Genomic DNA, 14,321 nt, shown 5'->3' with positions numbered 1-14,321 from the left:
AAAACTGATGTAAATAGGCTCCTCCACTGGCGCAGATGGTAAAAGCACTGTTTTGAGTGCCACTGAGCTAAACAGAGCAGAGAGGTCTAAGATTGATCCAGGGCCTCTGGGTTAGTTGTGGGGTGGGGGGGTGGGGGTGTGCGGAATCAGCCAGGGTTTCCACTCCTGATCGCTATCCTGCTGGAAAAATTACACATGCAGGTGTCACATGAGAGTATTGATTCCTCCCTCCCCATGTTTGAATAGTCTGCTGGCACTCCATTGTCTAGACTCAAACATGAAGAATGACCCCTTGTGGGATTACCAGAGGGCAGTCAGCTCTGTGAAATCATGCCCCAGCGATTCACATCTTCAGGGACAGTAGAGAGAAAAAATGGGGAGAAAAACCCTATTTTTAACAGAACAATCTTACACAGAAATTACAGGGGTGGGTGTTTACGGGGCGGCGGTGGGGTGGGGGGGGGGGGGCGGGGGGGGGCAGATACTATCAGGGGAGAAATTGCACAATGGTAGGTAAAACCTGTCCTGGATAATTCATTCCCTGAGCTATTAATGCTCAAACAATCTGGAGGAAGCCTCAAAGTGTTACTTATAATTTTTTTTTAAACTCACAGGCCTCTCCTCCTTTTCTATTTATTGCAGAGGTCAGTGATAACAGGGTCTTCTCCATTCAGGGTCATTCCAGTCCAATGTGAAAACCATCTGGAGATGAGTATTCAGGTTTCTATGCAATACCCAGTCACAAGTGGTAAGGACAAACCTGACTCAACCCCTCCCGCTAACTTCTAGCACACAGAGGGAAGCTGGCTAGGCCTGCAGTCAAGGCATGGACAACATTTTTCCCTCAGTGGACCCAAAAAGAATCTCACAACCAAAATCACAGGCGTCAAAATTCGGTATTTTACCGCCAGGCGTTAGGTGCAGGCTCCAACTGCCAAATTCAGTTTTTAACGGCCAAAGATGAGAGAGCAGCACTAAAAAGTGGCATTGCACACTTATCCTTGGGCGGGAGCTCAGGAGGCCGACTGAATTTCGCAACGGGAAGCTGCCAACATGCTAGCTGGGAAACGGGAAGAAAAGGGAAGAAAAAAAAACGTCAAACTTATCCGACTGACACACAAACTTCCCCACTGTTACAACTAATGAAAAGAAGATGAAATAAATAAAGAAAAAAACTTACCTTGATCTCTGGTGAATGCGCCCGAGCTCCGCGATGTTCATTCCACTTTTCCCAGGCAGTATGGACGCCTTTCCATTAAGCGACCGTACAAACCAAGTATTGTGGGAGTGTCGCCAAGGAGGCGCTGCACGCTGGATGATGTCACCATGTGGGTGGCGTTAAACGGCACAGCGTTACCTCTTGGCGCCTCTACCAAAGAGCCTACCGAATTTCTCCCGAGTCGTGGACGCTGCTTAACACCGACGGTAGGCCTTTGCCACCCGTTAGCTGCCGAGCACTGGTGCTAACGGGTGGCGTTATAAAGGGAATTTCAACCCCCCAATCTTTCACAGCCTAGGTGCTAATCAGGATCCATCTTTAACTCTGGGTTTTCAGGATGGTTGCGTCCATAACAAAGCTCCTCCCATTGATTAACACAGATCAGAATACAACTTTAACCCCTTATCTAAATCATTGCATCATGTTTATTATTGCTTCAGACAGCATTTTTGGAAAATGATGCAAAACAATCCCTTTAATTTGTGACTTCTGCTGTACATGTACAGGAGGGGCTTCACAAATATGTGCGGGTGGGGTGGGAGGGGGAGAAGAGGAGGAGTCCTACCTTGTTGCTAACTTTCCTCTTCAGAATAAAAATCACCGATCAGCCAGCAAGAGAGAACAGGAGAGAGACTGTAAGTGTAAAGCCTCCCATTCTTATAGTGTAACCTACAGCGACACACTGTCCAGGAGTCAAAGCACATTTAAGGTTGAAATCCAACAATATTCATAACAAAGAAAAGATCAGAAAAATACAGATGAGGTGGGGGTGGGGGTTGGTGGCATTCGGCCCATCTAACTCATCCTTCCATAGAAATCTATGATAACCCACATCACGGCATCTAACTGCCTCTTACATGATTTGAGCTTTTACCTCCAATCTCCTACCCGGAAACCATTCCAGGTATTAATCATTCTTTGATGAAGAATTTTCCGTACATTAGTCTTGAACTTGACTTTTTTTTACCAGTTTGGACCTGTGTTCACTTGTGCTGCAGTCATGGTTTAACTTGAATAGTGCACACTTGATCGACCTTTTCTATCCCAGCTAGTATCTGATACACACCCATAAGACCCTCTCTCAGCCACTTCCTTTCAAAGAGTCCGAGCTTTTCTAACCTTTCCTTGTTTGCTGGAGCTATGCCGGCTTCCAGCAGAGCACAGAAAAAAGGATCAGGCTTCAAAGTGTATGTTTCCCCTTCACTGGGAGGAGAAGCCATTAACTGTTGTGTAGAGTGGGCCACTGGCCCTTTAACCCCAATAGCCATGTGCCCACTGCTGGCTGAAGTTATGTAGAATCCAACAGTTCTACATGTTACATCCATTTACACTCATCTTTTGTTTCTTAACTTGTACCATTACCATCTCCTTTTGCCTTGCACCATCATCCCTTTTGACTGGTGTGCAAAATCAAGCACATGGTATTGGGGGTAATGTACTGACGTGGATAGAGAACTGGTTGGCAGACAGGAAGCAGAGAGTCGGGATAAAGGGGTCCTTTTCAGAATGTCAGGCAGTGACTAGTGGAGTGCCGCAGGGCTCAGTGCTGGGCCCCCAGCTCTTTACAATATACATTAATGATTTAGATGAAGGAATTGAGTGTAATATCTCCAAGTTTGCAGATGACACTAAACTGGGTGGTGGTGTGAGCTCTGAGGAGGACGCTAAGAGGCTGCAGGATGACTTGGACAGGTTAGGTGAGTGGGAAAATGCATGGCAGATGCAGTATAATGTGGATAAATGTGAGGTTATCCATTTTGGGGGCAAAAACATGAAGGCAGAATATTATCTGAATGGCGGCAGATTAGGAAAAGGGGAGGTGCAACGAGACCTGGGTGTCATGGTTCATCAGTCATTGAAAGTTGGCATGCAGGTACAGCAGGCGGTGAAGAAGGCAAATGGTATGTTGGCCTTCATAGCTAGGGGATTTGAGTATAGGAGCAGGAAGGTCTTACTGCAGTTGTACAGGGCCTTGGTGAGGCCTCACCTGGAATATTGTGTTCAGTTTTGGCCTCCCAATCTGAGGAAGGATGTTCTTGCTGTTGAGGGAGTGCAGCGAAGGTTCACCAGACTGATTCCACGGATAGCTGGATGGACATATGAGGAGAGACTGGATCAACTGGGCCTTTATACACTGGAGTTTAGAAGGATGAGAGGAGATCTCATAGAAATGTATAAGATTCTGACGGGACTAGACAGGTTAGATGCGGGAAGAATGTTCCCGATGTTGGGGAAGTCCAGAACCAGGGGACATAGTCTTAGGATAAGGGGTAGGCCATTTAGGACTGAGATGAGGAGAAACTTCTTCACTCAGAGAGTTGTTAACCTGTGGAATTCCCTGCCGCAGAGAGTTGTTGATGTCAGTTCATTGGACATATTCAAGAGGGAGTTAGATATGGCACTTATGGCTAAAGAGATCAAGGGGTATGGAGAGAAAGCAGGAAATGGGTACTGAGGGAATTATACATTTAAGAATTAAAAAAAAAACAGGTGGAAATAAAAAAATAAAGAAGGACAAGACAGTAAGTGGCTTGTACGGTAACATCTCACTTCTGTCCTCAGAGTTTGTAGCCTGTAACACCCATGGATTGCATGTGTGTGATAAAGCTTTTAAAATGATCAACCATGATCTTATTGAATGGCGGTGCAGGCTCGAAGGGCCGAATTGTCTACTCCTGCACCTATTTTCTATGTCTCTATGTTTCTATGACTCTTAATCTCTTCTGCCTGCCACCTATCACAGGCCATCCCTTTTGTTCTTTCCTCCCCTCCTCCTTTCCCTGCCCCTACACTTGCTTAAAAACCTGTTACATCTCTAACTTTTTTCAGTTCTGACGAAGGGTCATCAACGTTAATGCAGTTTCTCTCTGCTGCCTGACCTGCTGAGTAGTTCCTGCATTTTCTGTTTTTATTTCAGATTCCAGCACCTGCAGTATTTTGTTTTTATATTTGTTTTACATGCTTTGAATTGTTTTCCTTTCAATGGAATGTCAGACAATCTTTACCTTGTGGACTCTCCTTTCAATTACTAGTAGAAGAGCGATGATTACAAAGTCTTCTGATTAAAGATATTCTTTCCTTGTTGACTACAGGTGCCTAGGGTAGGATGCAATGTCACATTATGATCTGGTAAACTAAGCAACAGTATTCCAGGTGTTCCAGTCGTTTGATGAGATTACTGAAGGTGGAGCAGATACTTAACCCCTTGAGTACTAGAAGCACTTTGCTCTAAAACATGAAGGGATTTCTGCATCACCCCATTTACAAACCCAATCTGTTCACTTCAATGACTCCATGTCAGGCAGCAGAACCATCGAAAATGTGCTGCGCTTGATTTAAAGAAACATTGGCCCTAACTTTCCATGGGGGTTCTCCCAATCTCCTGCCGTAACCGGCTGGGAGATCGGCGGATCTGATCTGGGAGATTCCCCTGGAGACTTGATCCCTGAAAGAGGTCACACATCTCCAAAGGATGATAGAAAGTGTGTGGTTGGACCAGACTGGACTGCTACCCACTTCATATCTGTGATCAATTATCATTTCTTTGACATTTATTCAGAAAAGTACAAGAAAAATAGTCAAAGGTGCACACTTTATTTATCCTATTATTTAGCTTTGCATCTCTTTTGTTTCTAACTGTTCAAAAATGATTGGTAAACATGTTACATGCTGCTACTGACCTGCCCAGCTTACCATGGTATTCCAACCTACAAATTACTGAAAAAATGCACTAGATAGCATCAAAAACATATTTACGGGGCGGGGGGAGGTAAGGGCCTCCGAGCCTCTGTCAATAAATCCTTTGAGTCCTTTTTTTTTCTTTCTCCTGCAATTAAATTAATGGAATTTTGGGACCGCCTGTTTTTCAAAATGCGACAAACCTGTGTCCTGTTGCTCTTTTGGTGTTACTACTTTTAGTGTTATGTTTCATTGGGAGGATTTAGATTTTTCAGTCATTTGGACTGGCAGTGTCAATTTCTTATTTTGTTCAGTTTTTGCTGGTTTACTATGTTGTCATGCATGATATCACTGTGCATTAGAACATTGTCCTCATCTCTGGGAAGGCGGGGACCTGGAGTGGATTCCAGCCCAGACAGAGGGTGTGGATGTCTCCTCTGTTTTGGCCCCGAGTGAAATAAATGCAGCCAATCTCAGCTTAACCTTTTTCTAACCTCTATCGTTACTATTTCAATTTGGCCCATCATCCCTTTTGTCTCTCTAATCTCTCCTGAATCCACCCTATCACAGACCTTCCCTTTTGTTCTTTCTTCCCCTCCCCCTTTCAGTGCTTAAGAATGTGCTCATTTCGAACATTCGGCAGTTCTGACGAAGAATCATTGACCCGAAACGTTAACTCTGTTTTTCTCTCCACAGATGCTGCCTGACCCATTGAGATTTCCAGCATTTTCTGTTTTTATTTCAGATTCCAGCATCCGCAGTATTTTGCTTTTGTGTCTGTCTAATTCTCAGTAGGAACAAGACTAAAGGGAAAAATAGTCTCTTCACAATTGAAAAATGGGACCTTCAAAATGGTGGTCTGGATGGTACACGGTTCTGGCTGGGATATAGTATGAATTAAACTCTTGGGGGACCTTACCTTCGTGACCTGTGTCACAGGCCGCAACATGACACCGTGCTTTATCCGTTCCATCATTTCATTCACAGCTTTCACTTTCACATCATCCATCCCGGTCTGGTCTGGAGAAAATGACAGAGAGAGAAAATAAAACAAAACTATTGGGGGAGAAATTCACTATCGTCCCGTTTGGGGCCAGCAGCTTTCGAAAGCCAGGAAACTTAGCGGCAGGTGCTAATGTTTCCCTGCTCTTCAAAAATTGGTTTTACACTCCAGGAAAGAAGTGGAGTGCTAAATCAAGCGATCCACTTCCTTCTTGGAGCGCTGAAGGACATGGGTGGGGCAGGAACCTCAGCAGCTCTGCACACTGGGCCGTGCAGTGCTGTCATGTACAAAGGGCCCTTCCCTCCCTCGCTGTAGGCTCTGCAATTTAAAACAGATCTACCTGGAGCACCAAGGGATCAGTGAAGCCACGCGATTAGCCCGACACTCAGGCAGAGTGATCGTGGGCAGGAACCCGCGAAGAAAACGGCATCAATAAAGGTAAGTTACTTTTTAACTTACCTCGGCCACCTCACCTTTAATCATCGCCCCGGTAGTGGCCGGTCGCCTGATGCATGCCTCCTGCAGCTGCCGGTGTTTTTGCCCAACGCGGCTGCAGGGGATGAAAGTGAATTTCGGGATCATCTCTGCAGTGCTGCTGCTAAACCAGCCCAATATGGTGGGAGTCGATGTCACCGCCGCGCCTGGACGCAAAGGCACCTGCGACACATTAGCGCCCCCCGGGGGCACTAACAGCAGGCGTAAATGCACCCAATTTGTAACCCATTAATCTTATTCAAAGCCACACTGAACCGGGGCTGCATGCAGCAGCTACTGTATTCCAGTGAACTTGTAACAGTGAGATACTCAGGATCCTTCTCAGCCATCACCTGACTGTGCGACAAAGTCTCATACCTCGGGCTGCGATCGATTGGAACCCACTTTAATTTACAGTCCCCAGGAGTTTTACCCCCTATTTCAGATCTATTGAAACATGATGCATCTGAGACGATCTGAGCGTGATCAGTGAATATTATTCCAAAGTTCCCTACAAGAATAAAACTCTGTAGAGCAGAGCAGCTGCGAATCAAACCACAGCAAATTTATTTTAAATGTCTGGGGCTAATTTTAACCCAACCTGCCCGGCGGGAAACTGGCAGAATCAGATCAGCCACCCGAAGTCAATGGACAGTAAAATCGGGCGGGGTGTAAAACAGGCAACTGATCTGCTCCCGTCAGTAACCCGCTGAGCGGATTATGTTAACATTACCCACTCTGTTTTGGAGAGATGCTAATTACTTGGTCCCAACAAACCGTGTCTGTGATGTTGTTGAGCATTAAGACCTACACCTGGCATAATGCTGATTACTTACTGTTGCTAGGTTCAGGCTTTGGCTGTGTCTTGGAGTTCTTGGACGATCTTCGCACTATAGCAATGAGGGAACTGTAAGAGATACAGTGTGAGTCCCAGCAGATACAGAAAATCACCTCGCCACATGTACAAACAGAACTTTCTTAACCCCCAATTGCCTAGCCTTTGGTCTTCCATTCGGCAGAATAAGAACAGAAGAACATAAGAATTAGGAGCAGGAGTAGGCCATCTAGCCCCTCGATCTGGCTGATCTGGCTGTGGACTCAGCTCCGCTTACCCGCCCGCTCCCCGTAACCCTTAATTCCCTTATTGGTTAAAATTCTATCTGTCTGTGATTTGAATACATTCAATGAGCTAGCTTCAACTGCTTCCTTGGGCAGAGAATTTCACAGATTCACAACCCTCTGGGAGAAGAAATTCCTTCTCAACTCAGTTTTAAATTGGCTCCCCCATATTTTGAGGCTGTGCCCCCTAGTTCTAGTCTCCCCGACCAGTGGAAACAACCTCTCTGCCTCTATCTTGTCTATCCCTTTCATTATTTTAAATGTTTCTATAAGATCACCCCTCATCCTTCTGAACTCCAACGAGTAAAGACCCAGTCTACTCAATCTATCATCATAAGGTAATCCCCTCATCTCCGGAATCAGCCTAGTGAATCATCTCTGTACCCCCTCCAAAGCTAGTATATCCTTCCTTAAGTAAGGTGACCAAAACTGCACGCAGTACTCCAGGTGCGGCCTCACCAATACCCTATACAGTTGCAGCAGGACCTCCCTGCTTTTGTACTCCATCCCTCTCGCAATGAAGGCCAACATTCCATTCGCCTTCCTGATTACCTGCTGCACCTGCAAACTAACTTTTGGGGATTCATGCACAAGGACCCCCAGGTCCTTCTGCACCGCAGCATGTTGTAATTTCTCCCCATTCAAATAATATTCCCTTTTACTGTTTTTTTTTCAAGGTGGATGACCTCACATTTTCTGACATTGTATTCCATCTGCCAAACCTTAGCCCATTCGCTTAATCTATCTAAATCTCTTTGCAGCCTCTCTGTGTCCTCTAAACAGCCCGCTTTCCCACTAATCTTTGTGTCATCTGCAAATTTTGTTACACTACACTCTGTCCCCTCTTCCAGGTCCCAGCACCGATCCCTGTGGCACACCACTAACCACCGATTTCCAACCCGAAAAGGATCCATTTATCCCGACTCTCTGCTTTTTGTTAGCCAGCTAATTCTCTATCCATGCTAATACATTTCCTCTGACTCCGCGTACCTTTATCTTCTGCAGTAATCTTTTGTGTGGCAACTTATCGAATGCCTTTTGGAAATCTAAATACACCACATCCATCGGTACACCTCTATCCACCATGCTCGTTATATCCTCAAAAAATTCCAGTAAATTAGTTAAACATGATTTCCCCTTCATGAATCCATGTTGCGTCTGCTTGATTGCACTATTCCTATCTAGATGTCCCGTTATTTCTTCCTTAATTATAGCTTGAAGCATTTTCCCCACTACAGATGTTAAACTAACCGGCCTATAGTTACCTGCCTTTTGTCTGCCCCCTTTTTTAAACAGAGCTGCTTTCCAATCCACTGGTACCTCCCCAGGGTCCAGAAAATTTTGGTAGATTATAACAAATGCATCTGTTATAACTTCCGCCATCTCTTTTAATACCCTGGGATGCATTTCATCAGGACCAGGGGACTTGTCTACTTTGAGTCTCATTAGCCTGTCCAGCACTATCCCCCTAGTGATAGTGATTGTCTCAAGGTCCTCCCTTCCCACATTCCCGTGATCAGCAATTTTTGGCATGGTTTCTGTGTCTTCCATTGTGAAGACCAAAGCAAAATAATTGTTTAAGGTCTCAGCCATTTCCACATTTCCCATTATTAAATCCCCCTTCTCATCTTCTAAGGGACCAACATTTACTTTAGTCACTCTTTTCTATTTTATATATCGGTAAAAGCTTTTACTATCTGTATTTATGTTTTGCACAAGTTTACTTTCGTAATCTATCTTTCTTTTCTTTATTGCTTTCTTAGTCATTCTTTGCTGTCGTTTAAAATTTTCCCAATCTTCTAGTTTCCCACTAACCTTGGCCACCTTATATGCATTGGTTTTTAATTTGATACTCTCCTTTATTTCCTTGGTTATCCACGGTTGGTTATCCCTTCTCTTACCACCCTTCTTTTTCACTGGAATATATTTTTGTTGAGCACTCTGAAAGAGCTCCTTAAAAGTCCTCCACTGTTCCTCAATTGTGCCACCGTTTAGTCTGTGTTCCCAGTCTACTTTAGCCAACTCTGTCCTCATCCCACTGTAGTTCCCTTTGTTTAAGCATAGTACGCTCGTTTGAGACACTACTTCCTCACCCTCAATCTGTATTACAAATTCAACCATACTGTGATCACTCATTCCGAGAGGATTTTTTACTAGGAGATCGTTTATTTTTCCTGTCTCATTACACAGGACCAGATCCAAGATAGCCTGCTCCCTTGTAGGTTCTGTAACATACTGTTCTAAGAAACAATCCCGTATGCATTCTATGAATTCATCCTCAAGGCTACCCAGTGCGATTTGATTTGACCAATCGATATGTAGGTTAAAATCTCCCATGATTACTGCCGTTCCTTTTTCACATGCCTCCATTATTCCCTTGATTATTGTCCGCCCCACCGTGAAGTTATTATTTGGGGGCCTATAAACTACGCCCACCAGTGACTTTTTCCCCTTACTATCTCTAATCTCCACTCATAATGATTCAACATTTTGTTCATTAGAGCAATATCGTCTCTCACAACTGCCCTGATATCATTCTTTATTAACAGAGCTACCCCACCTCCTTTCCCTTCTTGTCTATCTTTCCGAATTGTCAGATACCCCTGTATGTTTAATTCCCAGTCTTGGCCACCCTGCAACCGCATTTAATAATAGCCACCAAATCATACCCATTTGAAATGATTTGTGCCGTCAACTCATTTACTTTGTTTTGAATGCTGCGTGCGTTTAGGTGAAGTGTTTTAATACTAGTTTTTAAACCATGATTTTTAGTTTTGACCCCTCCTGCAGCCCCTTTATATTCATACATATTGGCCCTTCCTATCACCTTGTGGTTTACACTTACCTCTGCAACTGCTGATTTGGTCAACGATTCCCTCATCTCCCCCAACAAAACCATTGCTATTTTCCAACCATATAAATCCTCTGGTATGGTGCACATCTGTGTTATCTCAAGTCCAATACATGCAAACTTGAATGTATCTGGCACATGACTAGCTTAGCCATCTGTCCATCAGACCCGATTGGATCACATCAACCGGGTCTCGCTCTCCCAATATTTTATATTTTAGCATCATCCTAGTGGGTAAAGATAACCTCAGACTGCCTTTCTCCACTAGCTCCTTACACCCCTGTCCCCTATCCCCTTCACACTCACCTCTAACAATAAGTGTGAGGAGGTCATGGATTTATTTGTCACTGAGATACTCACATTCAGCTGTCTTTACTGTTTTCCCAATTTGCTCGATCACCAAGCCAATCCTCCCCACAGATTTTCCCTACCCTCGCTCCTAACCCTCATATCTTTCTAGTTTCTCTCCCCTCTGTCTTCTCCAAGTTCACCTTGTCCATTAGACCTATCTTCTGGCCCTTCAACCTCATTCTCACATCTAACTTGGGGAGGATTCTGGGTCCTTACCTTATCGGGTTGCAACGTGTGGCTGGAAGCGGAGGGGGAGGAGGAGGAGGAGGAGGGGGAGGAGGAGGAGGAGGAGGGGGTGGAGTTGGTGGAGGAGGTGGAGGTGAAGCTGTGGCGGGAGCTGATTCAATCATTTGAAACTTCATCTTCTCCTTTAATTCTTTCACTGCAAAAAGACGTTAAGATGCGCTTTAGTCCGTGGAATAATCCCTGCTGCTCTCAATGTGTAGTGACAGATATTTCATTCTGAAACCTAGTTCTCATCAAAAAAAGTGTTATCTAAGGCTAAGTATAGACAATCCACAGCACATTCCACGTGGAGTCAGGTGGAGCAGTAGTGCTACCCAACAACAATAACTTGTATTTATATGGTGCCTTTCATGTCCCACGGTATTTCACAGGAATGCTCTCAAACAAAATTTCACACCAAGCCACATAAAGAGATATTAAGATAGGTGATCAAAAGCTTGGTCAAAGCGGTAGGTTTTAAGGAGTGTCTTAAAGGAGGAGAGAGAGGTAGAAAGGCAGAGGGGTTTAGGGAGGGAATTTCAGAGCTTAGGGCCGAGTCAGCTGAAGGCACGTCTGGCAGTGGTGGTTCGATTAAAATCAGGGAAACGCAATAGGCCAGAATTGGAGGAGCGCAGAGAACTCGGGGGTTGGGGGTGGGGGTTTAGAGCTGGAGGAGGTTACATAGATTTGGAGGGGCGATGCCATCGAGCGATTTGAAAACAACAATGAGGATTTTAAAATCAATGGCGTTGCTGGACCAGGAGGCAATGTAGATCAGTGAGCACAGGGGTGATGGTTGAATGGGATTTGATATGAGTTAGGATACGGGCAGCAGAGTTTTTGATGAGCTCAAGTTTATGGAGGGTGAAAGATGGGAGGTGGGTCAGGAGAGCATTGGAATTGTCTGTTAATATTACAATTGGTAAATTTAAGTTTGTATAGTTTTCATTTGATTTCAGTGGAAATAATGCCCAAGCTGCACTAATTCTCCACAATCAGATAAGGTTTCTTGGTTACATTGCTGTGAAGCGCCTTGGGACGTTTTACTATATTAAAGATGCTATATAAATAAAAGTTGTTGTTACTATTGTTACATGCAGCTCCTTAATCAGGAATGTCGGTCATCAACAATGTGTCTGTCGCATTTTCGATATTACAGCAGTGAGTTCACTTCAAAAGGTATTTGATTGGCTGTAAAGTGCTTTGGGCCATCCTGAGGTTGTGAAAGGTGCTATAGGAATGCAAGTTCTTTCTTTATATTCAGTTCACACCTTGGTCCTCCAGCTCACAGTTCCTCTGCTCCACATCTTGTGCTCGTTGTTCTGACTCCCGTCTCTCCTCCTCAACCATTTCCAGTTGTCTCTGTAGTGTACCCAGTTCCTTCTGCAGTGCCGACTCGTTCAGACGAGACTCGAGCTCCCGAATCTGCGGAAGGAGGACTTGGAAATTATTACCAGTTTATAACACGGAGGCACTAAGTGTCTCATACAGCCATCAGTTGGTACAGTACCAATCGCTAGCTCAGAACCAGATGGTACACGGTGGTGTTCAGCTGGGTCACAGCACCGCAACTATGTCTGTTTGACTCAGGAGCCTCATAACCAGCTCTGATCTGCAAGAATTAAAATAAAGCAGTATGCAAGGCATCTCAGAATAGTGGGACGAGAGTCTGTCTTTGTTCTATACCCCACATAGTGACTTCCTTAGAATGACCCTTCCCTCAAGTAATCTTGTAAAAATGTACTCCTGTAGATATAAAGTATTTTTTTAAATTCTAAAACTGATCCAAAAATAGACTTCCAATTTGCTTGCATAACAACAATCACTACAGGGCCCAATTTTCCCCAACCCCTTTTTTTCGGAGCACTTACCCTAAATGCGGCGACTTTTCACGCTGGAAACGTTGCCGGATAAAAGTGACCCCATCTTGCCCGTTCTTCCGAGTCTCCGGTGTCCCAGCGTGGCGTACATAGTGCAGTGGGGGGCGGAGCAACAGCCCAGCACAGAAAACACTGCCAGTAGCTGCGAGCATGCGCAGGTGTCTGCGCGCATGTTCCTGCCCTCCCAGCATGTCCTGTGGGCTTGTGGGCAGGGCCCGATGCTCACAGCCCCTATCCCTGGCCGAAAGGACACCCCGATGTTCGCCGCACCCTATCCCTGGCCGAAAGGACACCCCGATATTCACCGCACCCTATCCCTGGCTGAAGGGACGCCCCGATGTTCACCGCACCCTATCCCTGGCCGAAAGGACACCCCGATGTTCACCGCACCCTATCCTTGGCCGAAGGGACACCCCGATATTCACCGCACCCTATCCCTGGCTGAAGGGACGCCCCGATGTTCACCGCACCCTATCCCTGGCCGAAAGGACACCCCGATGTTCACCGCACCCTATCCTTGGCCGAAGGGATACCCCGATATTCACCGCACCCTATCCCTGGCCGAAGGGACGCCCCAATGTTCGCCTGGTGATAGGGGAATATCCTGCAGTATTTATTCAGGGTCGCTCAGAGTTGTCAGAAACTGAATGCATCATAAACAAAGTATAAAAATTGGGAATTTGGGTAAAAGTTGGGAATTTGGTAAGTGGGAATTCGTTGCAGAGGGAAAGGAGGTTCTGTTTTTTGGCTTCAATTCTTGTAGTGGTTCATGTTACATATTTAAATATTTCATATAATCTACCTATAACTTAAACTAGATCAAGTAATGAGTTAAAAAACTATAAGCTAAGTTGATTAAATGTTGAAAGGTTGTTTCCCCTGGCTGAGATTATCCACTTTGGACCCAAGAAAGATAGATCAGAATAAATGGTGTGAAGCTCGGAACTGTGGTGCTTTAAATGTACTAACCTACGCCGAATTCTTAACTGCCCGCAATGTTTTTCAGAGCTGGCCACATACGCTGACCTAAGTTGATTTGGAGTAAGTTTTCGCTGGCCAAAGTGGCATAAATGGTCATAACTGGCGTAAGTGGCTGGGAACGCCCTCTTTTGAATAAAAAACTCAACTAAAAAAATCGTACCTAACTGAGTTACTCTGGAGCAAGTTTATTGGGGAAAATGGCATTTTTTAACTTACGCCAGAAAAAACAACTAACTCCAAAAAAATTGGAGCAAGTCATGTCCAAAATTGAGCCCTACATTTCTAAATAATTCATTGTTTGTAAAATGATATGGGACATTTCTGAACGATGTGCTAGGGGCATTTCATAAATACCTTCTTCTCTATTACCCGTGGTGTAGATTTTCAACTTGCCCCCCCGAGCGTGAAGCTGCCATTGTGGGTTGGCCACCCATTACAAACACTGCCTGCTTTGCATTTCCATTTTCATTGACTTCATTAGAAATGAAAACCAGACGGTTTCTATAATGGGCAGCAGAACCCCCAGTTCACACCCGGGCA

The 14,321-nt window shown here is 44.9% G+C and overlaps 1 protein-coding gene across 1 annotated transcript in view; it reads right to left on the bottom strand.

Annotated features, from left to right (window-relative positions):
- The window catches only part of LOC139262485 (shootin-1-like), a 168,149-nt gene that overhangs the window by 21,125 nt on the left and 132,703 nt on the right, over window positions 1–14,321 (bottom strand). Inside the window, exons 10-14 of the mRNA XM_070877666.1 lie at window positions 12,192–12,345; window positions 10,912–11,077; window positions 7,211–7,281; window positions 5,817–5,917; window positions 1,785–1,802 (exon numbers count right to left, since the gene is read on the bottom strand). Of these exons, the coding sequence (XP_070733767.1) occupies window positions 1,785–1,802; window positions 5,817–5,917; window positions 7,211–7,281; window positions 10,912–11,077; window positions 12,192–12,345 (510 nt within the window). The remainder of the gene's footprint in view (window positions 1–1,784; window positions 1,803–5,816; window positions 5,918–7,210; window positions 7,282–10,911; window positions 11,078–12,191; window positions 12,346–14,321) is intronic.

This window comes from Pristiophorus japonicus, chromosome 4, assembly GCF_044704955.1.
Source record: "Pristiophorus japonicus isolate sPriJap1 chromosome 4, sPriJap1.hap1, whole genome shotgun sequence".
Taxonomy (NCBI): Eukaryota; Metazoa; Chordata; class Chondrichthyes; family Pristiophoridae; genus Pristiophorus; species Pristiophorus japonicus.
The sequence above is the reverse complement of the archived record's forward strand: the minus strand, read 5'-3'. Positions and strand labels throughout refer to the sequence as shown.